Source organism: Mustela nigripes, chromosome 9 (genome assembly GCF_022355385.1).
Source record: "Mustela nigripes isolate SB6536 chromosome 9, MUSNIG.SB6536, whole genome shotgun sequence".
Classification (NCBI taxonomy): domain Eukaryota; kingdom Metazoa; phylum Chordata; class Mammalia; order Carnivora; family Mustelidae; genus Mustela; species Mustela nigripes.
In genome coordinates, this window is record NC_081565.1 from 12,096,521 (window position 1) to 12,124,240 (window position 27,720).

The 27,720-nt window shown below is 39.4% G+C and overlaps 2 protein-coding genes across 2 annotated transcripts; one reads left to right on the forward strand and one right to left on the reverse strand.

The window, feature by feature from the left end:
* LOC132024980 (olfactory receptor 1J4-like) lies at positions 1–27,487 on the reverse strand. The gene is made up of 5 exons (XM_059412165.1): positions 27,058–27,487; positions 25,499–25,527; positions 23,475–23,499; positions 21,790–21,799; positions 1–934 (listed from the first exon to the last, which is right to left on the reverse strand). The coding sequence occupies exons 1-5, from the start codon at positions 27,485–27,487 to the stop codon at positions 1–3; spliced, it is 1,428 nt and encodes a 475-aa protein (XP_059268148.1).
* LOC132025028 (olfactory receptor 1L8-like) lies at positions 20,436–21,380 on the forward strand. The gene has a single exon (XM_059412213.1). The coding sequence runs from the start codon at positions 20,436–20,438 to the stop codon at positions 21,378–21,380; it is 945 nt and encodes a 314-aa protein (XP_059268196.1).
* Positions 27,488–27,720: the final 233 nt, after the last annotated feature.

Consider the following 27,720-nt stretch of genomic DNA (forward strand, 5'->3'; position numbering starts at 1 on the left):
TTAAAAGTTAGCCCTCTTGACAAAGATTTCTAGGGCCTGTTTTATATCTTTGTTCCTCAGGCTATAGATAAAGGGGTTCAGCATAGGGGTAACTACTGTATACATGACTGAAGCAATTATATCTTTGTCACTGAAGTCCCATGATGTGGAGAAAAAGTAAACACCTGCAAGTGTCCCATAATATAAAGACACCACAAAAAGATGGGAGCCACAGGTAGAAAAGGCTTTAAAGAGTCCGTTGGTAGAGGGGATCCTGAGAACAGTTGTCCCTATGTGGACATATGAGCCCAAGATACTGCTCAAGGGCAGGATGAAAAGCACTCCTCCTTCAGTAAAGATGACCAGCTCATTGAGAGAGATGTCTGAGCAGCTCATCTTCAGGAGCACAGTGATGTCGCAGAAGAAGTGAGGGATGGTATTATCAGCACAGAAAGATAATTGGACCAAGAGCAGGGTGTGCAACAGGGCATTAATGCAAGAGAAGAACCAGGATCCAGCTATTAATGAGATACACAGTTCCTGCCTCATGACAGTGGTGTAGTGGAGTGGCTGACAGATGGCCACATATCTGTCGTATGCCATCACTGCAAGAAGGAAGTTGTCAAGACAAGCAAAAAGTATGAAAAAATACATCTGAGAAATGCACCCCACATAGTGAATGGATTGTTGCTGAGTCTGCATGTTCATGAGCATCTTTGGAACTATAATAGATGAAAGGGAAATATCAGAGAGGGCCAACTGGCTGAGGAAGAAGTACATGGGGGTGTGGAGGCGAGGGTCCAGCCTGATGAGCAGGATGATGAGCAGGTTCCCCAGCACTGTAGTCAGGTACATGCCCAGGAACAGGGTGAAGAACACTCCCTGCTGCTCTGGCTGGATGGGGAGTCCCAGTAGGAGGAACTCAGACACGCTGCTCTTGTTCTCCCTCCTCATGCTGTTCTTATCTCTTCTGGCAAGTGGGGAAAATAGGGAACGTCAGTCAACATGTCATAACGTTTTAGTAAGTTCCTTTCTATGAAAATTCTTAATTTTAACTACCTTTCTGTTTATTTTTCACAACTGTTGGTGCATGAGATAATTTGTCCACCTCTAGCTCTAATGATACATGAAACTGCACATTTACCAGTTTTTTTCGGAAAACAGCTAAAGGACAACTATTCTTTACTCAACAAATATTTATTGAAAAAAAGCTTTGTCCCATATTGAGTACACAGTAGTGAACAAGAAATAGGAAATCTCTATGTTCAAGAAGTCTATATCTTTATATCAAGCCAGGTTCAAACCCCAATAATTTACTAAGATCAAATGTGGGGATAAAAATATATGTTTATAAAAAATAAAAAAATTTTTAAAAAAATGTGAAATGGGCACCAGGAGACAGGTATGCGTCATTTCCTTTTAAAAAAGATGTGAAGAGGAGAAGGGAGTTGAGGGAAATTGGAAGGGGAGGCGAACCATGAGAGACTATGGACTTTGAAAAATAATCTGAGAGTTTTGAAGGGAAGGGAGGTGGGGAGGTGGGGAACCAGGTGGTGGGTATTAGAGAGGGCACAGATTGCATGGAGCACTGGGTGTGGTGCAAAAACAATGAATACTGCTACGCTGAAAAGAAACAAACAAACAAACAAACAAACAAAGGATGTGAAGAGCAATGGCCACAGTCACCAAACTGTGGAAAGAACCAAGATGCACTTCAATGGACGAATGGATAAGGAAGATGGGGTCCATATACACTACAGATTATTATGCCTCCATCAGAAAGGATGAATACCCAACTTTTGTAGCAACATGGATGGGACTGGAAGAGATTATGCTGAGTGAAATAAGTCAAGCAGAGAGAGTCAATTATCATATGATTTCACTTTTTTGTGGAGCAAAAGAAATAGCACAGAGGACATGGGGAGATAGAGAGGAGAAGGGAGTTGGGGGAAATTGGAGGGGGAGATGAACCATGAGAGAATGTGGACTCTGAGAAACAAACTGAGGATTTTGAAGGGGTGGGGGGTGGGAGGTGGGGGGTATTATGGAGGGCATGCATTGCATGGAGCATGGTGTGGTACATAGACAATGAATTCTGGTACACTGAAAAGAAATTAAAAAATAATAAAATTAAAATAGTTTAAAAAAAAAAACCAGATGCAAAGATCCCTAAGTTGGAACAGAATTACTGAAGTTTTATCATAGTCTTTCAGTACAATTGGCTGGGCTCTGCCTGTTTTAAGTTATTTTAAATTCCCTATTACCAAAAATGTCCATCCAGTTTTTCCAAAGCAACATTAAGAACAGCACCGAGCACTATTTCAAGTGTTTTACATATACCTTCAAACAGAACCTCACCATAGTCCTTACAAATGGTGTCATTATAGTCATTTTTAACTATGAGACAACAAATATGTACATTATTTAAATGTGCAAAGGTACACACAATTAAGTGCAATAGAATCACAACATATGTCTGACAGAGTGCATACTTTTAACCACTCTGCATGGAAATCATACTCTCATTAGAATGTCCAGAGAAGTTATGTGTCAACTACCTTTGTCCAAAATGTCCTTAACTCCCTCTAAGAAAAATTTAGCACTCATGTTTATACAATTTACAAAGGATTTTCATATGCTTTGACTTCTCTGAAAACAACAAGTGTATATTTAGGGACTGTTTAGTACACAAGGCAAACTTCATGTCCTCAATATATAGATATAACAACTGAAACAAAAAGATTACTGACTTACCCACCTTGACTCTACTCTGGTGGTAGATTCTAGATTTATTATGTATTTGGACATTAGACTAAAGGTTAGGATAAAACACATAGCCCCAAAGAAAGAATCAAGACTGACATTCTCACTCAAGTGTAGGAACAAGACAGTGAGTCCTCCTTAAGGACCACAACCTTGCTCAGGGACACAGGTATCTTGGTTCGGGCTACCAAGAAGGAAAGTGACTTGACTTTTATGTGGAGGCATGCCTGTTCCCTGCCATAACCTGTGTCAGTCCTTACTGAGAAATCAGAAGAAAACAAGAGGGCTAGGACCAACCATGAACTTTGATTCAGGCAGGACCTTTAGATGGAGACAGCTGGGCCTATAGCGATGGAAAGGAGGTCAGACTGTGACCTTGAAGTATGAGAGGGAACCTTTAAATGGATCTGTTTTCTCAGAATTCTACCTGTCCTACTCTAGACAATGGTGAAATAGGAACCTTCGTGACACAAACATCAGATTCAGGGAAAGCTAATAAAAATTCCTTCCATTCTGCCTATTATGCTACAGGCATGGTGCTGACTGATTTGTGTGCATTGCCTCATTTATCCTTAAAATAGCATAATGAAGTAAGAATAGTTACCTTTCCCTTGCCAGTGAAGAATCTGAGGCTCAGAAAGATAAAGTCACTTCCTAAGATCACAAAATATGTAAGAGCCAGACTGAAGTTTGGGCCTCAGGCAACTATACTGCAGACACTGAGCTTATACCCATTGGTATATAACACATGTCCAGGACTAGAAATGCATGTGAACCCACACACTTAATGCAGTAGTATACATATGACCACTGTTGAAACATAGTTTAAAAAGTAGTTGAGTTCAAAGAAAAGAACCAGAGGAACCTAAGATAAGTACATGAAACATACAATAACAACATACTCTAAACATTTGGAACCATATAAAATGTGACTTATAAACAAAATGCGGCATTACACATAATCAAACACTGAGGTGACATTTTAAGACCTCTCACCTATTGCTAGTCATGAGTAAATTCATGAAACTTCTCCCCCAGGTTGGGGAGCACATGCGTTTCTCTTCAGACTACACAATCTCACTTAACTATGATGTCTGTCCAAGGATGAAAATATGGGAGTTATAAAAAGAGAGGGGGCAAACACTTGATCTCAAAGGGACTGAGGAGACCCAAGATCACAGACACAGATTCCCTGCACTTGTTTAAAGGGGCAACACTTATTTAGACTTCTATGCCCTTGTCTAAGAGAAGAAAAGGATAAGACCAGCAGTCAATCACACACACACACACACACACACACACAATTCATGAACAAAACATACCTATATCTGCATTGTACAATCAAGGAAACACCACACAGACCCATACATATGTAGAACTCTAGACACAGAGACACACTTTGCCCACCTAGAATTCCCAGCTCTCTCTGACCTGTGCCACTTCTTAGTGAGCTAAGGTACCTTCTAATACAGTTTCTTGAGTCCTCAGCTTCTGTTTAGAACACCAGGAACAAAAAGTAAGAAGAAAGCCTTTGTGAGCCCATAACCTCATGAGCTCTCTGAGACTGTCCTTGAGCTCCAGGGCAACAGGCAGGAGATAACCATTTTACAAACCTCAGAGAGGACTCATGGGAAGTCCCTAAGCTCCTGGTTAAGGAAAGAGTCAAAGCAGACTAATGGCCACAAATTCCTATCAGACCTTGGGGAGGAACATGTTTAGGGGCTAGAGGGACTGAGCTGCTAGAGTCACCTGAGAGGGTGACCCAGATCTCAGGGACACTCTTGGCTCCTCCTTGCTCATACATAGTTCCAGAGGGGAAGTGGGAAAGTCTTATTCAGCCTCCATCACCAGAGTTGCCAGTGCACTGGGTCAGCCTCTCCTGACAGCACATTATGGTCCAAGAAGAGTAAGTCTGGCTCCTGCGAACTCCCACACCACTTGCTACCATGAGCACTCAAATCTAGCTTTAACTTCACATCTTGCCGGTCCCCTCTCTCCCTAGGGAGAGACTTCAGGGCATGGAAGTTCACCTGTTCCAAGAGAGTGTAGAGGGGGAAGATTGAGTCTTTGGGCTCAGCTCTCAGAAGAATTGAGTCTGGTCTATACCACACATTAATTTTGGCCCTGAGCACAAAAGGTAATCCCCTAAGATCTGTTACATCAACTGTAAAGTGTGGACAAAAATATATTGTCTGCAGAAGTTTTTCTTGAAATTAAATTAGATGTTTCATGCTAAAACACATAATAAATGCACAACAGATATCAGTCCTTGTGATCATTATCTTTGTATCTTCCCAAAACAGAAAATGATATCTAGAATCACTGTTATTGCCACGGGATTGCCATTAAATGAATAATTGAATTAACTAATTAATTAATTCTTCCAATCTAATAGTAAGAGTTTATTCCTGCCCTAAAAGATTAAATGAGTTAAAACACATGGTGAACTTAGAACATTGTCTGGCATTTTGTAAGTCCTGAACAAACTTTGACTATTTTGTTGCCATGGTTTACAAACTCATTACCTTCAGCTGCTCATATGTACACATATTTTTTTCATTAACATCTTAGTTACTGATAACTCCATGTTGTTCAAACCAAAATGTAGGAACCTGTTAGCCATCAGAGGAGAGCTGGGTTGGGGGACAGGTTCAGTAGGTGATGGGGACTAAGGAGCACCTTTGTTGTGATGAGAACCAGATGTTGTATGGATACATTGAATCGCTATATTGTACACCTGAAACTAATATTACACTGTATTTGAACTAACTGGAATTTAGATAAAAACTTTTTTTAATGTAAGTTTTCAAGAAAAACTTCTGCAGACAATATATTTTTGTCCACACTTTACAGCTGATGACTCCTACCTTTCTCTCACACTCTCAATTCATCAGCAACTCTTGTCGGCTCCAAATTACAACAAAAAACAGTATTCACCAATTTTTTACTACTTTACCTGCTACCATCCTAGCTTATTACTTCTTTTTTTTTAATATTTTATTTATTTATTTGACAGAGAGAGAGAGATCACAAGTAGGCAGAGAGGTAGGCAGAGAGAGGAAGGAAAGCAGGCTCCCTGCTGGGCAGAGAGCCTGATGGCATGCAGGGCTAGATCCCAGGACCCTGAGATCTTGACCTGAAAGCAGAGGCTTTAACCCACTGAGCCACCCAGGCGCCCCCTAGCTTATTACTTCTTTTTTTTTTTTTACTTGATTCTTACACATTTAATAGACTTAAATATTTATACATTTATATGTAAATGTATAAATATATATATATATATAATTTAACTTCTTCCAGATTGTATTTTTTTTCTGTAACATTAAAAAAAAGACCAAAAAAGTGTTTTTCCCCCTTTCTCTTAGTGGTATATAAATATAGGGTTAACTATAATTCAAGTACTTTTTTTTAATTATTAAATTGATTTATTTATTTTCAGAAAAACAGTATTCATTATTTTTTCACCACACCCAGTGATCCATGCAATCCGTGCCCTCTATAATAACAAATATCATGGAGGACAAGGGGTGTTAGAGAGGAGAAGGGAGTTGGGGTAAATTGGAAGGGGAGGTGAATCATGAGAGACTATGGACTCTGAAAAACAATCTGAGGGTTTGAAGTGGGGGGGGGGAGGTTGGGGTAGCTTATTACTTCTTAACTGCACTGTTGCGGTAGCTCCTAGGTGGTCCCCCTGCTTCCACACAGCCCTCTTCTCTAGCCAGAATGATCCTTTTTAAAGCTGAATCTTGTTACTCTTTTGGTGAAAAACTTCCAAGGGCTACACAAATAATTCACAGTAAAAATCAAATCACAAAGCCTAAAGGACCTAGGCCCTGTTGACTTTGTAAAAAAAAAAAAACAAACAAACAAAAAAAAAAACAAAAAAATGATCCCCTCAATACAAAAATAAATTAAAAAAAAAAAACCCGCACACATATGTAAATATATCTCCTCCTGCTCTTCTGCATGCTCACTGCCCTTCAGGGAAGAATCTTTTTGTTGCTTGGACATAGCTGGCATTGTCAAATTTCATAATGTTGCAGTTGCTAAATCTGTTCCCTGAAATACTTTTCCTGCAAATATCCCAGTGGCTCTGTTCCCTGCTGCCTTCAATTCTTTGTTCAAATACCACCTTCTGGGTGAGACCAGCCATTATTACCATTCATCATAACACCACTTAAAGTTACAGCCTCTACCCTGTATTCCTGATTTCTCTGCAAACTACCTTTTATGTCACTTAAAAACCATGAAACTTACTTACATATTAAGTATATTTTCACTGTCTCCCCACTAGAATGTAAGCTCCACAAAAGGAAAATATTTTTTTAATTAATTTATTTTTTTCAGCTTAACAGTATTCATTGTTTTTGCACCACACCCAGTGCTCCATGCAATACGTGCCTTCCCTAATACCCACCACCTGGTTCCCCCAACCTCCCACCCCCCACCCCTTCAAAACCCTCAGATTGTTTTTCAGAGTCCATAGTCTCTCATGGTTCACCTCCCCTTCCAATTTCCCTCAACTCCCTTCTCCTCTCCATCTCCCCTTGTCCTCCATGCTATTTGTTATGCTCCACAAATAAGTGAAACCATATGATAATTGACTCTCTCTGCTTGACTGATTTCACCCAGCATAATCTCTTCCAGTCCCGTCCATGTTGCTACAAAAGTTGGGTATTCATCCTTTCTGATGGAGGCATAATACTCCATAGTGTATATGGCCCACATCTTCCTTATCCATTCATCCGTTGAAGGGCATCTTGGTTCTTTCCACAATTTGGCAACTGTGGCCATTGCTGCTATAAACATTGGGGTACAGATGGCCCTTCTTTTCACTACATCTGTATCTTTGGGGTAAATATCCAGTAGTGCAATGGCAGGGTTATAGGGAAGCTCTATTTTTAATTTCTTGAGGAATCTCCACACTGTCCTCCAAAGAGGCTGCACCAACTTGCATTCCCACCAACAGTGTAGGAGGGTTCCCCTTTCTCCACATCCTCTCCAACACATGTTGGCAGGTAAAGCGGAGTGGGAAAGTTGGACTGATATCGGAAGATAAACAAAAGGGGGAGGGAGCCAGCAGAGACGACCCATTGGAAAGTAATATCCCAATATGAGAGTGCCCTGCGTCTGGGGACCAGCATTAACTTGGGAGTCTGGTAGAAAGCACTCAAAAAGAGCAAAGGATCACGGGGGGTGGGGGGTAATTGTGGGAATCAGGACATTAGGGACAGGGGCTTAAGTCCCCAGACCCAGGACAGCCACCTCTGGCACAGAGCCAGAGAGAGTGTGGCAGAGAAAACAGGTCTTGGTCCCTGAGCCACCAGCGCGCCTGAGAGGGCGTGGGACCTGGCTCCCATGAGGGGCTGGGAGCCTCGCCAGCCAACAGAAGCACAACCTTTTTGCAGTCCCCACGCAAGTGCCCTGCCGTGCTATCAGAGTCTGAGACGCGCCCTGCGCCCTCCACTGAGAGAGGGGCACACAGGCACCAGCCCGGTGCTCTCAGACCTGGAAAAACCAGGCACTCCCAGCCAGGGCCAGCGGGAAAATCTCAGTGTGCAATCACTGCTTGGAACCTCTCTGGCAGTCTGGAGCTGCCCAGACAGCCGCTTCTGCCATGGTTTTGGGTGCAAGGAAAATATTTTTGTCTGAATTGTTCACTTCTAGAATTTTCCATAAATACAGTAGACACATTAAAAAGAACACCAAAAAAACATTATCCAGCCACTGTAGCCCACGGACCTCAATGTGGGCAGTGGCCTCATCCAACAGAGACCATAATAGCAAGTCTCACCTGCTCAAGTATGCTACCAACTGACCTGTCCACAGACCCAAGCTGAACTGACTGGTGAAAGACTGTCCTTGCCAAATAAAATCTGTGAAGTGTAGAAGAAGAGCCTGCTTATTCAAATATACAGATACCAAGGCAAGGAATTAAGATCATGAAGAATCAGGTAAAACCAACACTACCAAAGGAAACTAATAAAGCTCTAATAACTAACCAAAAGAAATAACATAATAAGCTGTTTGACAAATATTTCAGAATAATCCTCTTAAGGTTTAGTGAACCACCATGAGAAGGTAGGGTTTATCCCTGGGCTGCAGGAGTAGTTCAACATATGTAAATCCATATGTGATTCACCAGATTCATAGACTAAAAGATAAAAATAATTTGATTCTCTCAGTAGGTGCAGAAAAATCAATTGATTAAATGCAAACTCCGTTGTGATAAAAACCTCAATAAATTGTGTAGAGAGCGAACATCTCTCAACATAATAAAGGCTATTTGACAAGCCTGCAGCTAACATCATACTCAGTGGTCAGAGGTTGAAAGCTTTTCTTCTAAGATTGGGATCAAGACAAAGAAGCCCTCTCTCATTACTCCTATTCAGCATTGTACAGAAATCCTATCCAGAGCAATTGGGCAAGAAAAAGAAATAAAACGTATCAGAATTAAAAAGGTAGAAGTAAACGTGTCTGTATTAGAGATGATATGATCATATATTTAGAACATCCTGAAACTCTACCAACAACTATAATAATAAATCTGAATACAGTAAAGCTGCCAGGGACAAAATCAACACAGAAAAATCTGTTGTGTTTCCATACACTAACAACAAATTATCTGATAAAGAAATAAAGAAAATAATACCACTTACAATAACTAGACAATAAAATAGGAATAAACTTAACCAAAGAGGTAAAATAACTCTGTGCTGAAAACCATCAGATATTGATTTTTAAAAAATTGAAGACACAGACAAATGGAAATATACTTAGTTTTGCAAAAAGGGAGGTGGGTGGCAGATGGGGTAACTGGGTGATGGGCATTAAAGAGGGCATGTGATGTGATGAGCACTGGATGTTATATGCAACTAATGAATCATTGAACATTACATCAAAGACTAATGATGTACTACTATATATTGGCTAATTGAATTTAAATAAAATAAATAAATAAGGCACAATAAAAAATAGAAAAGTTAACAACTGGAACTACATAAAACTAAAATACTTCTGTACCCCAAAGGAACAATTTAAAAAATGAGAAGATAACCTACAGAATGGGACAAAGTTTTTGCAAACCACATATCTGATGAAAGGTTAATATCCAAAATACACATGGAACTCATACAACTCAATAGCAAAACTAAAAAACAGGCAAAGTACCTGAAAATACATTTTTTCAAGGAAATAATCCAAATGGCCAAAAGGCACATGAATAGATGCTAAACATTTCTAACCACCAGGGAAATGTAAGTCAAAACCACAATGAAGAAGACCCAGAAATGAACCCACAACAATATGGTCAGTTATTCTCCAACAAAGCAGGAAAGAATATCCACTGGGAAAAAGACAGTCTCTTCAACAAATGGTGTTGGGAAAGTGGACAGCAACATGCCAAAGAATGAAACTAGACCTCTTTCTGACACCATACAAAAGAATAAATTCAAAATGAAAGAAAGACCCAAATGTAAGACAGGAAGCCATCAAAATCCTAAAGGAGTACATTGGCAGAAACCTCTTTGACAATGGCCAGAGCAACTTCTACTAGATACATCTCCTGAGGCAAGGGAAACAAAAACAAAAATAAACTATTGGGACTTCATCAAAATAAAAAGCTTCTACCCAGTGAAGGAAACAATCAACAAAACTAAGAGGAAAAGATATTTGCAAATGACATTCTGATAAAGGGTTAGTATCCAAAATACATTTTTTTATATATTTTTTTAAATTTTTTATTTTTTATAAACATATATTTTTATCCCCAGGGGTACAGGTCTGTGAATCACCAGGTTTACACACTTCACAGCACTCACCAAAGCACATACCCTCCCCAATGTCCATAATCCCACCCCCTTCTCCCAAAACCCCTCCCCCCAGCAACCCTCAGTTTGTTTTGTGAGATTAAGAGTCACTTATGGTTTGTCTCCCTCCCAATCCCATCTTGTTTCATTTATTCTTCTCCTACCCACTTAAGCCCCCATGTTGCATCACCACTTCCTCATATCAGGGAGATCATATGATAGTTGTCTTTCTCTGCTTGACTTATTTCGCTAAGCATGATACGCTCTAGTTCCATCCATGTTGTCGCAAATGGCAAGATTTCATTTCTTTTGATGGCTGCATAGTATTCCATTGTGTATATATACCACATCTTCTTGATCCATTCATCTGTTGATGGACATCTAGGTTCTTTCCATAGTTTGGCTATTGTGGACATTGCTGCTATAAACATTCGGGTACACGTGCCCCTTAGGATCACTACATTTGTATCTTTAGGGTAAATACCCAATAGTGCAATTGCTGGGTCATAGGGCAGTTCTATTTTCAACATTTTGAGGAACCTCCATGCTGTTTTCCAGAGTGGCTGCACCAGCTTGCATTCCCACCAACAGTGTAGGAGGGTTCCCCTTTCTCCGCATCCTCGCCAGCATCTGTCATTTCCTGACTTGTTGATTTTAGCCATTCTGACTGGTGTGAGGTGATATCTCATTGTGGTTTTGATTTATATTTCCCTGATGCTGAGTGATATGGAGCACTTTTTCATGTGTCTGTTGGCCATCTGGATGTCTTCTTTGCAGAAATGTCTGTTCATGTCCTCTGCCCATTTCTTGATTGGATTATTTGTTCTTTGGGTGTTGAGTTTGCTAAGTTCTTTATAGATTCTGGACACTAGTCCTTTATCTGATATGTCATTTGCAAATATCTTCTCCCATTCTGTCAGTTGTCTTTTGATTTTGTTCACTGTTTCCTCCAAAATACATTTTAAAAAACTTAAAAACTCAACACTCCCCCCAAAATAATCAAGTTCAAAAAAATGTGCAGAAGATATGAATAGACATTTTCCAAAGAAGACATACAGATGGCCAGACACATTAAAAGATGCTCCACATCACTCATCATCAGGGAAATAAAAATCAAAACGACAAAGAGATATCACCTCACACTGGTCAGAATTACTAAAATTAACAACACAGGAAACAAAAGTTGTTGACAAAGATATATACAAAGGGGAACCCTCATAGACTGTTAGTGGGAATGCAGACTGGTACAGCCACTTTGGAAAACAATATGAAGTTTCTTCAAAAAATTAAAAATAGAACAGCACTACAATCTGGCAACTGAACTACTAGATATTTACCCAAAAGATACAAAAGTATTGACTCGAAGGGATACATGCATTCTGATGTTTATAGCAACATTATCCTAAATAGCCAAATTATAGAAAGAGCCCAAATGTCCATCAACTGATGAATGGAGTGTGTGTGTGTGTGTGTGTGTGAAAAATATTACTCAGTAATCAAAAAGAATGAAATCTTGCCACTTGCAAAGGCATGGATGGAGCTAGAGAATGTTAAGTCTCTAAGCAAAATAAGTCAGAGAAAGACAAAAACCATATGATTTCACTCACATGTGCAATTTAAGAGACAAATAGATGAACATGGGGTGGGAAGAGAGACAAACCAGGAAACAGTCTCTTAACTATACAGTTAAGAGGGTTACTGAAGGGGAGGAGATGGTGGGGGGGTGTTAAATGGGTGATGGGTATTAAGGAGTGCACTTGTTGTGGTGGACTGGGTATTCTAGGTAAGTGTTGAATCACTAAATTCTATACCTGAAACTAATAATACATTGCATGTTAACTAACTGGAATTTAGATTAAAAACTTGAAAAAATTTAAAAATTAAAAAAATTTTAAAACCACAATGAGTTATCACCTCACATCTGTGATGATGGTTATTTTCGAGAAAGCAAGAGACAACAAATGCTGAAGCAGATATAGACAAAAGGGACCTTTGTGCAGTGTTGTTGCAGTCACTATGGAAAACAGTGCAGTCATTATGGAAAATATCTTGGAGGTTCCTCAAAAAATTAAAAATAGGGTGCCTGAGTGGCTCAATGTGTTGAGCCTCTGCCTTCGGCTTGGGTCATGATCTCAGGGTCTTGGGATCAAGTCCTGCAGGGAGCCTGCTTCCCCCTCTCTCTATGCCTGCCTCTCTGCCTACTTGTGATCTCTCTCTCTATGTCAAATAAATAAATAAAATCTTTTAAAAAATTAAAAATAGAACTATCATATGATCCAGCAATCCCATGCTGGGTATATACATCCAAAAGAAATAAAATCACTATCTTGAAGAGCTGTCTGCATATCTATGTTCATTACAGCTGTATTTAAACAGTCAAGACATGGAAAAAAACACCTAAATATTTATCAATGGATGAGTGGACAATGAAAATTGGAAATATAAGGGAATATTATTCAGCCATAAAAAAGAAGGAAATCTTGCCATTTGCAACATGGATGGACCTTAAGGACATTATGCTAAGTGCAGTTAGAGAAAGACAAATACGATGTGGTCTCACTTATATGTGTAATCTAAAAACAAATAAACAAAAACAGAACTCAGAGAAACACAGACTAGGTGGATGGTTTCCAGGAGTGAAGAGAGAGGGTGGGAGAAATGGATGAAAGCACTCGAAGAGTACAAACTTCCAGCTATAAGATGAATAATTTCTGGGGATATAATTTACAGCACGATGACTATAGATAATAAGATTGTATTGTGTATTTGAAAGTTGCTAAGAGAGTAGATTTTAAAAGTTCTAACTGCACAAAATATGTTATAACTTGTGAGGTCATGGATGTTGCAATTAATATGATTGTGATAATTTTGTAATCTGTACATACATAAAATTATTGCACTCTACACTTTAAACTTATACAATATTCTGTGTCGGTTATACCTCAATAAAGCTAAAAAAAAAAAACAAAATGGGAGGAAGGAAGGAAGGAAGGAAGTTAGGAAGTTGAATGAATGAATAGAAAGCACAGAAGTAAACTCTAAATGGATGAAACTTCAATGTGAGATAGGAATCCATCAAAATCCTAGAGGAAAACATGGGCAATAATCTCTTCGACATCAGCCACAGCAACCTCTTTCAAGACACATCTCCAGAGGCAAGGGAAACAAAAGTGAAGATGAACTTTTAGGACTTCATCAAGATAAAAGCTTCTGCACAGCAAAGGAGTCAACAAAACAAAGAGGCAACCCATGGAACGGGAGAAAATATTTACAAAAGACACTACAGACAAAGGGTTGATATTCAAGATCTATAAAGAACTCCTCAAATCCAACACCCAAAAAACAGATAATCAAGTCAAAAAAATGGCCAAAGGACATGAACAGACACTTCTCCAAAGAAGACATATGAATGGGTAACAGACACATGAATAAATGTTCAACAGCATCCTTAGCCATCAGGGAAATTCAAATCAAAACCACATTGAGATAACACTGGAGCACTGGGTGTGGTGCATAAACAATGAATTCTGTTACGCTGAAAAGAAATTAATTTAAAAAAAAGTTAAAAAAAAACCACTTTACACCAGTTAGAATGGCAAAAATTGAAAAGGCAAGAAACAACAAATGTTGGAAAGGTTGTGGAGAAAGAGGAACCCTCTTATACTGTTGGTGGGAATGCAGGTTGGTGCAGCCACTCTGGAAAACAGTGTGAATGTTCCTCAAAAAGTTAAAAATAGAGCTACCCTATGATCCTGCAATTGCACTACCGGGTATTTACCCCAAAGATACAGATATAGTGAAAAGAAGGGCCACATGCACCCCAATGTTCATAGCAGCAATGTCCACAAAAACCAAACTGTGGAAAGAGCCAAGATAAACAAATGGATAAAGAAGATGTGGTCCATATATACAATGGAATATTATTCAGCCATCAGAAGGGTTGAATACCCACCATTTGCATTGACATGGGTGGAACTGGAGGGGATTATGCTAAGTGAAATAAGTCAAGCAGAGAAAAACAATTATTATATGGTTTCACTTATTTGTGGAACATAAAGAACAGCATGGAGGACACTATGAGAAGGAAGGGGAAAATGAAAGGGGGGGAATCGGAGGAGAGAGATGAACCATAAGAGACTATGGACTCCGGTAAACAGAGGGTTTCAGAGGGGGGAGGGATGGAGGGATGTATTAACTAAGTAATGGGTATTAAGGAGGGCATGTATTGCATGGAGCACTGGATGTTATACTCAAACTATGAATCATGGGACACTACATCAAAAACTAATGATGTTACTGTATGGTGTCTATCATAACATAATAAAATAAAATTTTTTTAAGAAGCTAGTCACATGAATAGGCAGAACTCTAACACAAAACTTTCTGTCTCTGTATTATTTACTCTTTTTTGCTTTTTAAGGGTAACCTAATCTATATTTGTCCTCCCAGGTGACACATGTATTTTTGTGTGTGTGTGACTTTTTATTATGTTGTCGGTTGCTCTTAAAATATAGATTAAAATATAAATATTCATCTAAAAGCTCAGGAAAAAGACTAATATATTATGTGAGACAGTGATTTACTGAGGGCAATAATAGAATATGTTTTATTTCCTATACATTGTTATAGATGATGCTTTTCATGATACACAATATTCTCTACATAAAACCTAAAAGGAAATGTTCTTTGATATCATTGCCAAGAGTAGTTGCTATCCTCATTTTTCAGATGAAGAAATTCAGACTAACAGACAATAAGTAACATGCTAAAAACAACTAACTTACTGGTAAGATAGGAATTCTATTGAATATCTTCTTTCTTCAACCATAACCTTAAAAGACCACACTGAGCCTAAACTCTGAAAACACGTAAATATTTTTCCAAAGTCCTTTTGCTAAATATGACAATAACTGTTGCTCTATCCTGTACTTTAAACATGTATAAACTGACACTAGTTTATATAGAAATCCCACATAGAAAAAGTTTGAATCCACATGCATGCCAACATACTGGAACACACCAAACACCACTGATCTGCCCTCCCTGTATCCCCTGAATACTGCAACCTCCCCAGTTCTAGAATATACCATGTCCATACCTGACTCCATAAACATAATAATATTCACCCACATAAATACTTGTTCACTCTTGATAACCCAGAGTCGGGGAAATGAAACACACCCTTGAGATGTTGCACTGAGGTTAAGAAGCTCTGGGATGAGTTCCCACACAGAGACAGGAAGCCTCAGGGTTCCTCTTTCCCCTGGAGTCAGCCCTGCTAGGTGTGATTCCCAGTCTGCTTACTCTGCTTTGAACAATCACAGGAGCAGCTCCCTTGAGAGATCTATCACACCACAACTTCTTCAGCCTAACAAGGACTCTGGAGGCCAGCAGGAGCAGAGCTCGGACTCAGGAGATGCTGCCTGGGCTTTCACAATCAAGAGGGTCCTTGTCCCTTGAGTCAGGACTTCTCTGCTTTCTGAGATGGGGAGCTGGGAAAGCAGCAGCATGCTGGGGACCAGACATGACGTGTTGGAGGCCAGTGAAGGGAAACATGTTATCCTTCCCAAGTAACATATCCATTTGCCTGCCTTTCCTATTCGTCTCCTTGTTCACCAGCTCAGAATGTCATGGGAGACACATGAGGTGGCTGTGCTTGGCTGAGAAGCAGACTGGCAGCTGACTAGCAGGTGTGGTGCAGACCAGCTTCTGGAAACACTGGGAAGGAAAGAACAGCATCTGGATGTGGAGGTGAGCTTCAGTAACCTAACCACCTGCGTGGCTACCCCAGCCTCTGGCACCTAGACTTTCCTTCCTGATAGCTTCAAATATTTCATGGGTGAAGCAGTCATGGGGTCCAACTGAAACCTCCATCTGGCTTTTAGTTTTCAGTCCATCCATTTTGACCTCTTAGGCAGTTTACACTGTGGGCTTTTGTGGAAGGAAAACACCATCAGGAAAGGAAAGGAAAGGAGAAGAGAGAAGAGGAGAGAAAGAGAGAGAGAGAGAGAGAGAGAAAGAAAGAGAAGAAGGAGGGAGAGAAAGAAAGAGAAAGAAAGGAAGGGAAAGAGAGAAAGAAGAAAGAAAGAAAGAAAGAAAGAAAGAAAAGAAAAGAAGGGAAGAAGGAAGGATGGAAGGAAAGAAAGAAAATAGGAAAGGGAAAGAAAAAAAAGCTGTGTATTTCCAGCCTCACCCACTCACCTTGTGCTTTGATTCTTCCTGAATCTTCTTCCTGATTCTCAGATTGGAAAAACCTTCCTTTTTCCTAGTCCTCAGAATAGATGATCCTCACATCTATGACCTGGATTACCAACCTCATTAATTAACCCAAATTTCCACTAATTTCTGATTTCCACAGGCAGCCCTTTCAAAAATGGCTCCTTGTGTAATATTGATCTGTGTTTGACAAATTGTTTTTGCAGACATGGTATCTCACCCGCTATTCATAAAACATCAGAAATCAGCTTAAGAAAAAGTGACAGAGGGCAAATCAAACCCCATCCAGAACACTGCCCAGCACTGACCACAATTCCACATGACAGACATACCCCAGCCATGCATGGCCAATTTTTTTCCAGCTGGTTTAGGCCAGATAATCATGGATGTTCAAAACTTCAAATCCTCCAGCTGCATAACACAGAAAGATGGGCACCTCCCTAGCCACTGCAAGGAGAGATTCTGAATATGGAAGAAGAAAACTTGTCAGTTAAGGGGGATAGAAGGTACAGTCACGTGGGAAATGACCACCATGAGGCAAACAGTGTCTGTGTATGATTGTGACCCAAAATGTAGACACACAGACATGAGCAGGTGTAGCCTAAGGGTTAAGAGCATGTGCCTCAGAGTGATTCAGCATGGGGTTCAAATCCTGATTGCTACTCACTTCTTTGGTGACCTTGAGCAAACCACTGCACTGCTAAGCCTCAGGCTCCTGTTAAGAACACATGCCTCGGGGCGCCTGGGTGGCTCAGTGGGTTAAGCCGCTGCCTTCGGCTCAGGTCATGATCTCAGGGTCCTGGGATCGAGTCCTGCATCGGGCTCTCTGCTCAGCAGGGAGCCTGCTTCCTTCTCTCTCTCTCTCTCTCTCTGCCTGCCTCTCAGTGTACTTGTAATTTCTCTGTCAAATAAATAAATAAAATCTTAAAAAAAAAAAAAAGAACACATGCCTCATGGCTCATGGTCCCTCATCATTTGTGGCATCTGTGAGGTCCTTAACACAAGCTTGACATGTAGAAAAATTTTCAATGATACTGGTTATTGTTATTAACTTTAAGTACTGGTTCACTCAAATCATGCAGTGCATGAACTAACATTTCTTCTGTAAGCTCTTGCAAAAACCATGAGATTAGTCTGACAACTTGGCAGTGAGAAGGATATTTTAAGCATGTGTGTTAACTGATTTTGAGGACAAACAGCCATAGCAGATAAGAGAAGGTGACACTGAGACTTATGATGATCAAGAGTTTCTCTTGAGGGACACCTGGGTGGCTCAGTGGGTTAAGTCTCTGCCTTCGGCTCAGGTCATGATCTCAGAGTCCTGGGATGGAGCCCCACATCAGGCTCTCTGCTCAGCAGGGAGTCTGCTTCCTCTTCTCTCTGCCTGCTGCTCTGCCTGCTTGTGATCTTTGTCTGTCAAACAAATAAAATCTTAAAAAAAAAAAAGTTTCTCTTGAGTCAGGGCACCTGGGTGGCTCAGATGGTTAAGCATCTGACTCTTGATCTCTGGTCATAATCTCAGGGTCATGGGATTGAGCCCGCTTCAGGCTCCACACTGGGCAGAGAGCTTGCTTAAGATCCTCTCTCTCCCTTTGCCTCTGCCCCTCCCCTGCATGCCTTCTCACTTTTGAACACTTTCTCTCAAAAGAAAAAGAAAACATAAGCATTCTTTTGCAATTTGCTTTCTTAGCAACCTCCACGTATGCAATAAATGATCCGTTACACACATGACATCATTTAATTGTAATATAATTGCTGCATTTTAATTGTTTTTTCTACTTTTTTTAAAATTTATTTTTTACTTTCAGCATAACAGTATTTATTATTTTTGCACCACACCCAGTGCTCCATGCAATCCGTGCCTTCTCTAATACCCACCATCTGATACGCCGACCTCCCACACCCTGCCCCTTCAAAACCTTTAGATTGTTTTTCAGAGTCCATAGTCTCTCATGGTTCACCTCCCCTTCCAATTTCCCCCAACTCCCTTCTCCTTGTTTTTTTTTAAGATTTTATTTATTTTTTTGAGAGACAAAGATCACAAGTAGGCAGAGAGGCAGGCAGAGAGAGAGGAGGAAGCAGACTCCCTGCTGAGCAGAAAGCCCGATGCGGGGCTCGATCCCAGGACACTGGGATCATGACCTGAGCTGAAGGCAGAGACTTTAACACACTGAGCCACCCAGGTGCCCCTGCATTTTAATTATTTAATTAGTACATTAATATTTCAATGTTAAATAAATTAATATATTAATTAGAATAACAATACTTAATCTATGAAAAGTTCAATGTAAAAGGATCATGAAAAAGGTGTGGAAGAATATGGTGCTTCTAAAATTATTTCAAAGACATTGGTGATTTAAGTATGTTCACTATAGAGATTTTTATGGTAAGTAGGAATATATAAATAACAATATCTCAAACTATTTGAAGATCTCTATGTAATATGTCCACTAATGAGGTATAGATGGATATGCTGACTCTAAAAAGTTGATTTAAGGGGTGCCTGGGTGGCTCAGTCAGTTGAGCATCTGCTTTTGGCTCAGGTCATGATCCCGGGGTCCTGAGATAGAGCCATGCATTGGGCTCCCTACTCAAAGAGGAGTCTGCTTTTCCCTCTCCCTCTGCTACTCCCCTTGCTTGTGTTTTCTCTTACTCTCTCTCACAGTATCTGTAAAATAAATAAATAAAATCTTTTTTTTAAGTTGATTTAAAACACTTTGCTTATATAAGATTTCTCATTACACAGCTTGTTGTTGTAGCAGGAAAATGGAGGCCACGTTGATGTCAACCACCAAGTAGCTGGATAAGGCTGAAAAAAGCATATTTCAACACTTAATATATAAAAAATTACTATGTTCTCTTAAGTATTTTTGCCTACACATACGACTGGTAAATTATAAAACATGAACTGAATACTTAACAAGGAATGCCCATGCTGTACAAATGTGATTTAGGACAAAATATCAGAGAAATGAAAAATAATTTACAGTAAGGGGAAACGTGCACTGACTGGTGATGATAGCATGGCATGAGCTAAGGAGGATGACCCCCTCACCCTGTGCCCAGAGGAGAAAAAGCCCATTTTGTTTGGGTTAAACATTCATCTTGGATTTTTCCTGTTGGTTATTTTGGTAAAATCATCCCCCATCCATCTCCATTCCTTATACACTGCTTGATGTTGTTTGTTGTTGATCAGTCTCCCCCACCTAGAACATGAGCTACTTAATACATTGATTTTCCTGCTTTTATTGCTAAATCTCCAGCAAGGGAACAGTATTTTCACAGAATAGGAACTGATGAACTGGAATCAGTGAGGTCCATCTCTGATGGTTTCTTTCTTTCTTTTTTTTTTTTTTAATTAAGTTCAATAAGCCAACATATATAATACATCATTGGTTTTTGACATAGTGTTCAATGATTCATTCGTTGTGTATAACATCCAGTGCAACTCTCATGGTTTCTAAAGGAAAATTTTTCTCTGTCCTTCCAGCGTTCACGATAAGGCCTTGTGATGCCATGGATTTGAGAAGGTAGGGCTATATCAAGGGAGATTGACAAGGGCCCCTGCATAACAGCTAATTGTGACCAGAGAAAAAAAAGACTTGCTGGGTTGTGCACTTGGAGTAAGGTAAATAACAAAACATCATGTATAGAACTAGACCCAAGCCAATGGCAAGAGTCAGCCAAACGAGCATTGTCTCTGAGTTCATTCTCCTGGGACTCTCCTCCCGGCCTGAAGACCAGACATCTCTCTTTATCCTCTTCCTCACCATGTACCTGGTCACCGTAATCAGGAACCTACTCATCATCCTGGCCATCCACTCTGACCCCCAGATCCAGGCCCCCATGTATTTCTTCTTGTGTTTCCTGTCCTTCACTGACATTTGCTTTACAACAACCATTGTCCCCAGGATGCTAGTGAACTTCCTGTCAGAGAAGACCATCTCCTATGCTGGGTGTCTGACACAGATGTATTTCATTTATGCTTTGGGCAACACTGACAGCTGCCTACTGGTGGTCATGGCCTTTGATCGCTATGTGGCCATCTGTAACCCCTTCAACTATGTCACCACCATGAACCACAACTGCTGTGTCCTGCTGGTGGCCTTTTCCTTCTCACTTCCTCACCTCCACTCACTCCTACACACACTGCTACTGAATTGCCTCGTCTTCTGTGACTCCAATGTCATCCATCACTTCCTCTGTGACCTCAGTCCCCTGATGAAGTTGTCATGCTCCCCCACCTTTGCCAATGAAATTGTGATACTGTCAGAAGGTTCTATTGTTTTGGTGACCCCCTTTCTGTGCATTATTTTCTCTTATCTACAAATCCTCATTGCAGTTCTCAAGATCCCCTCAGCCATTGGGAAACGCAAAGCCTTCCCCACCTGTGGCTCTCACCTCACTGTGGTAGCTCTCTTTTATGGAAGCATCTTCTATGTCTGTTTACAGCCTCTGTCCACCTACACTGCCAGGGACCACATAGCAACACTTGTCTACACAGTTCTGTCCTCCATGCTAAACCCTTTTATCTACAGTCTGAGAAACAGAGACCTGAAGCAGGGCCTGAAGAAGCTGATGGGCAGGAGGAAGTCCCAGGCAGCACCCTCTTGACAAACCCACACATGTAATCTGCTCCACTTAAATCAGGTCTCTACTAGATATTTGTGAAAACTGAATTATTGCAAGTTAGCTTTTTCAACACATGAGAGATAAAGCTCACATCCATTAATGACAGTGACCAATTGTCCCTGCCTCTGCTGAAATCATACTTTCCTCACTATTCTTCCATTTCCCATTAAGATTCATTATGTTATTATCCTCCAAATATTGCTTTTAACTAATTCTCTTGTCACAAGTATTTCCTGAACAAATTGTTGTCTTTTTATTAAGACCTCTTCTCCAAAACCCTTCACAATACAGTATATTGCTGAAAATGATCACTAAACTTACAGCTTTTGAGTCTTTGCAAACATTTCAAGGGGAAAGGATTGAGGGAGAGAACAAAGGGATGGAGAATTACATTCTAGTTACTTTTCTCATGAGGATTTTTATAATTCCTTATTTTTTCTTTCAAAAAACTTTTCTTCCTAAATGTATGTTGATATTGAGATTTTTTTCAGTCATTTTCAGATTATAACAGATAAAAAACAACCTAAGATCCCATCAATAAGGAATGAGATCTATAACGAACTCTTCAAACTCAACCCACACGAAACAGGCAAACATATCAAAAAATGGGCAGAGGATATGAAGAGACACTTCTCCAATCAAGACATACAAATGGCTATCAGACACATGAAAAAAATGTTCATCATCATTAGCCATCAGGGATATTCAAATTAAAACCACATTGAGATATCACCTTACACCAGTTAGAATGGCCAAAATTAACAAAACAGGAAACAACATGTGTTGGAGGGGATGTGGAGAAAGGGGAACCCTCTTACACTGTTGGTGGGAATGCAAGTTGGTGCAGCCACTTTGGAGAACAGTGTGGAGATTCCTCAAGAAATTAAAAATAGAGCTTCCCTATGACCCTGACATTGCACTCCTGGGTATTTACCCCAAGGATACAGATGTCGTGAAAAGAAGGGCCATCTGTAGCCCAGTGTTTATAGCAGCAATGGCCATGGTCGCCAAGCTATGGAAAGAACCAAGATGCCCTTCAACGGATGAATGGATAAGGAAGATGTGGTCCATATACACTATGGAGTATTATGCCTCCATCAGAAAGGATGAATACCCAACTTTTGTAGCAACATGGACGGGACTGGAAGAGATTATGCTGAGTGAAATCAGTCAAGCAGAGAGAGTCAATTATCACATGGTTTCACTTATTTTTGGAGCATAACAAATATCATGGAGGACAAGGGGTGTTATAGAGGAGAAGGGAGTTGGGGTAAATTGGAAGGGGAGGTGAATCACGAGAGACTATGGACTCTGAAAAACAATCTGAGGGGTTTGAAGTGGTGGGGGAGTGGGAGATTGGGGTACCAGGTGGTGGGTATTATAGAGGGCAAGGATTGCATGGAGCACTGGCTGTGGTGAAAAAATAATGAATACTGTTTTCCTGAAAATAAATAAATTGAAAAAATTTTTAAAAAGTAAGGAATGGGAAAATAATGATTAATCACATAGAATGTAAGAACATGCAGAAGGTTGAAAGAATCAAATGGATGTCTATGTCTTCCTTGTAAGCCACTAGGTAGAAAAATCAAGATATGGAACACAAGTATAAAAGTGTGAATTTACTATGTTTTTAAAAACTATATGAATCAGTGTGTGTGTGTGTGTGTGTGTAGTCACTAGAGTAAGAATGGAAGTGCAGTGGGGGACACAAGAGGGAGACAATTCCCAACTCATACACTCAACTAATTAATATGTATATAGCTCATGTAATATGAACTTATTAATATATCAGATGACCAAAGCAATAGTGAAAGAATTTCTTTGTAAGATACCAAAGAAGAGAAACTTTCTAGGTGTATGGATTATTATTTAACCTTTTCACTTCAGTGATACTTTAATAGTGTATAGCATTCAAAGTAGCAACACTTTTGAATGTTTAGAAATATATCTGCCTTGTCCTAGTACATCAAGTGTTTTTGGTTATAAACGAGAGGTCATTGTAATTTGTATTCCTCTGTGACTTTCTTCCCTAACCACAGTCTATAGACCCCAACAACAAATATGGCCCCCTGCCACTGAGTAGGCTGTGGGAAAGTGAACCCTGATTCTACCCAGTTTACTCCAAGCCTGAGCACAGGAGACTGACTTGGACATTGACAAACCCATTATAATTTTTTAATTTTTTTATAATGTTCAGTTAGCCAACATACAGTACATCATTAGTTTTTGATGTAGTATTCCATGATTCATTATAAAATTTAAATGGAAATGAAAAATAACCTTGAACAGCCAAGACACTCTTGAAGAAAAAAATCACAAAGTTGGAGGAAACATATTACCAAGTTTCAAGACTTCTACAAAGTTAACATAATTAATTTAGTTTAGTATTATATCCAAATACATAAATAGAACAGTTGAACATAGGGGAAAAAGAAAAGAGAGGCAAACAAAAAACAGACTCTAAACTATAGAGAACAAATGAGGTTTGCCAGAAAGGAGGTGGGCAGGAGGATGGGTTAAGTGGGTGATGGTTATTAATGAGTGCACTTGTGATGAGTACTGGGTGTTGTATGTAAGTGATCAATCACTAAATTCTGCTCCTGAAACTAATATTACACTATATGTTAACTAATATTATACAATATGTTACACTATTTGTTAATAATTTAAATTAAAACTTTTTCTTAATGTAGGAATCCTTGACTCCCTTTCTCTCACACTCTCAATTCATCAGCATCTCTTGTTGATTTCAATTTAAAACCAAAGAGAGTATTCACCAAATTTTTACTACTTCCTCTGCTACCATCCTATCTTATTACTTCTTAACTGCACTGTTGCAGTAACTCCTACATGGTCCCCCTGCTTCCACACAGCCCCCTTCTCCAGCCAGAGTGATCCTTTTTAAAGCTGAATCATGTTACTCTTCTGGTGAAAAACTTCGAAGAGCGGGGCACCTGGGTGGGTCGGTGGGTTAAAGCCTCTGCCTTCAGCTCAGATCATGATCCCAGAGTCCTGGGATCAAGCCCTGCATCGGGCTCTCTGCTCAGCAGGGAGCCTGCTTACCCCTCTCTCTCTGCCTGCCTCTTTGTCTACTTGTGATCTCTGTCTCTCAAATAAATAAAATAAAATCTTAAAAAAAAAAAAAAAAACTTCCAAGGGCTACACAAATAATTCACAGCAAAAATCAAATCGCAAAGTCTAAAAGACACCCTGTTGGCTTTAAAATTATCACCTCAAAAATAAAACAAAAGAGCAACAACAACCAACCCCCCCCCCACACACACACACATGCTCATTGTGCTTTAGGGATGAATCTCATTTTTTTTCCTGAACATAGGATCCTAATCATCACATCTCATATATGTTGCAGTTGCTATACCTACTCCTTGAAATATTTTTCCTGCAAATATCCCAGTGGCTCTGTTCCCTGCTGCCTTCAATACTTTCACACTCTTGGTGAAACCAATCCTCATCGCACTCCTTTAAATTGCAGCCTGTCCCCTGTATTCCTCATTTCTCCACTACACTACATTTTATAGCACTTAAAAACCATGAAACTTGCATATTAAGTCTATTTTCACTGTCTTCCCACTAATATAAGTTCCACAAAGGAAAATATTTTTGTCTGTTTGGTTCACTTCTAGAAATTTCCATAAACACAGTAGATTCATAATAAACATCTGTCAAAAAATCAATTACTTTAATATATATTTATCTTTTTCTTTTCTACAAATCAGGTCATGCTGTTTTTGAAGCAAAATATAACTCATTGTCATAACCTAGAATTAAGAGGGCCTAAGTAAACTGTCCCCACAAAGAAAGTTCTAGTTTAAAAAAAAAATAAAAAAAAATATATATATATACAGTCTAAATTGGTTTAGGGAATTTGGAAATGAGATTTAATGCACTGCACTCCTCTGTTGGATTTTTGTCACAGGCAAAAACTGATTTAAGAATAATAAAGCCAAATTCTTTTCAATATGTTTAGATTTGGGGAAACAATCAGACACAATATCTAACTAGCAACTACATTACAAATGCAAACATTCTCAACTTTATTACTCTAAGCACTTGCAGCAACACATACTCTGTATAACTACAGGACATGATAGACAAAAGGACAAAGAAACTAAAATGTTTATTATCTCATTTACAAAAATTGATGCACACTATGAATCTTCATTAAATATTATATTAGCCATTTTTATACAAAAAATAACATTTATTTGCCACTTTTTATTTTAATTCCAGTATAGTTAACATAGTTTTATGTTAGTTTCAGGTGTACAATATAGTGCTTCAACAATTATATATATTACTCAATGGCTAATATATATATTAGCCATTTTGATGACTTCTTTGTTTATCTAAAACCATGTTTCACAAAACTTCATACTAATTCAACTGTAATGGTCCAGGTGTTAATTTTGTTCTAAAAACAAGTAGCAAATCACATTTGAGAATTCTTATATTTTCAAATTGGTATCACTAAGAGGTAAGAAGATATAACTTATACAAAATGCAACGTTATTCAGACCTCTAATCTTAGTTTAAGATTGTTCCTCTTTTCAAGAGAAAACATATAATCTTCCTTCAGAAAAAAAAGTTCATGTATTTTGATATCATGACAAGTTATTCTTACCTCTTCAGATGGATAAGGAAGTGTCTTAAGATGTTGACTTTGCAAAAATGAGAGCTGCTGATAGTGCCACATACCAAGGGTTATGTGAAAATAATGAGGACAAGAAGAGATATACCTGAACCAAGGCAATAGATTATGGAGATCATAACCTGAATATTTTTATTTCAATAGGTTCTAGAAAAATAGGCAGGGAATACAATCCAGACAGGGGTCCAAAAAGGGGGAGAGAACATTGAAATCAAGGAAAATTTGGAGGACACCAGTGTATCAGTTAGCTTTTGGTGCATAACAAATCATCCTAAAACTTAGTGGTTTACACAACAAACTTTGTTTATATGACAATTTCATTGGCTGACAATTTGGGCTGGGAATATGTTCAGCTATATGGGGCTTCTTGTCTGGGGTTGGTTCAGTTGATCTTAACTAGGGCTCACTCATGCCTCTGCTATTACCTGCCAGGTCACCTGGGAGCTGGTTGATTGTTAACTGGAGGATCTTGGTTCTCCTCCATGTGGCTCCCATCTTCACACAGACTAGGTTGGACTAGTACACATGCTGGTCTCAAGGTTCCAAGAGCAGCATCAACAGAGTCTGCCTAGGCTTGGAAATCTCACAACACTTTCACTGACTCTGTCAGTCTAAATCAAAAAGTCCCACCCAGATTCAGTGGGTAGGGGAAAAAACCCGACTTGCAAGGAGGTATTGCAAAGTGACTTGGCCATTTTCACAATTTACCACTGTCACCTCCACAATTTTTCAAGGACATGTCCCTGGAAATATCACTAGGAAAATTAATAACATGGAATTAAGGAGAGTACATGTTGTGTACATGTGATGAGCACTGGGTGTTTTATGCAAATAATGAATTATTCAACACTATAATAATAATGACAATAATAATAATAAAACAACTTTTAAAATAAAACTTAAAAAAAATAAAGCTTGAAAATTAAAATAGCAAAAGAAAAAAGAATTAAATAATAAGAAGTGAGTAAACAACTCAATATTGTGCAGGACAAAGTAAGACACACATCTCCTCCCTCACAACAGAAGTGTAGTGGAGTGGCTGACAAGTGGCCACATACCTGTCATATGCCATCACAGCAAGAAGGAAATTGTCAAGACAAGCAAAAATTATGAAAAAATATATCTGTGTTACACACCCTGCATAGGGGATGGATTGATCCTGAGCGTGCATGTTTATCAGCATCTTAGGGATGGAGAGAGATGAAAAGGAAACATCAGTGAAGGCCAACTGGCTGAGGAAGAAATACATGGGGGTGTGGAGGCGAGAGTCCAGCCTGATGAGCAGGATGATGAGCAGATTCCCCAGCACCATGGTCAGGTACATGCCCAAGAACAGGGCAAAGAACAGGCATTGCTGTTCTGGCCAGATGGGGAGCCCCAGGAGTGACTCGGACACATTGCTCGTGTTCTCCCTCTTCATTGTCTCCTTAATCTCTGGATTAAAAGAGTAGGAAATATCAGGGACTGAGATATGGTGGTTGTCATTACTGTGTGCACATTACAGCCACATGCTTGTTTTTTTTCCCCCCAGAGACTGTGAAAATTGAGACAAATCACAAATTTTGCTGTCTGAATCTTCTGTCTGCCCCCTTCTGGTCACAGAATGCATCAGACTTTCAACAGCACACAAGAATTCCTTCAAAGGAGACCAGA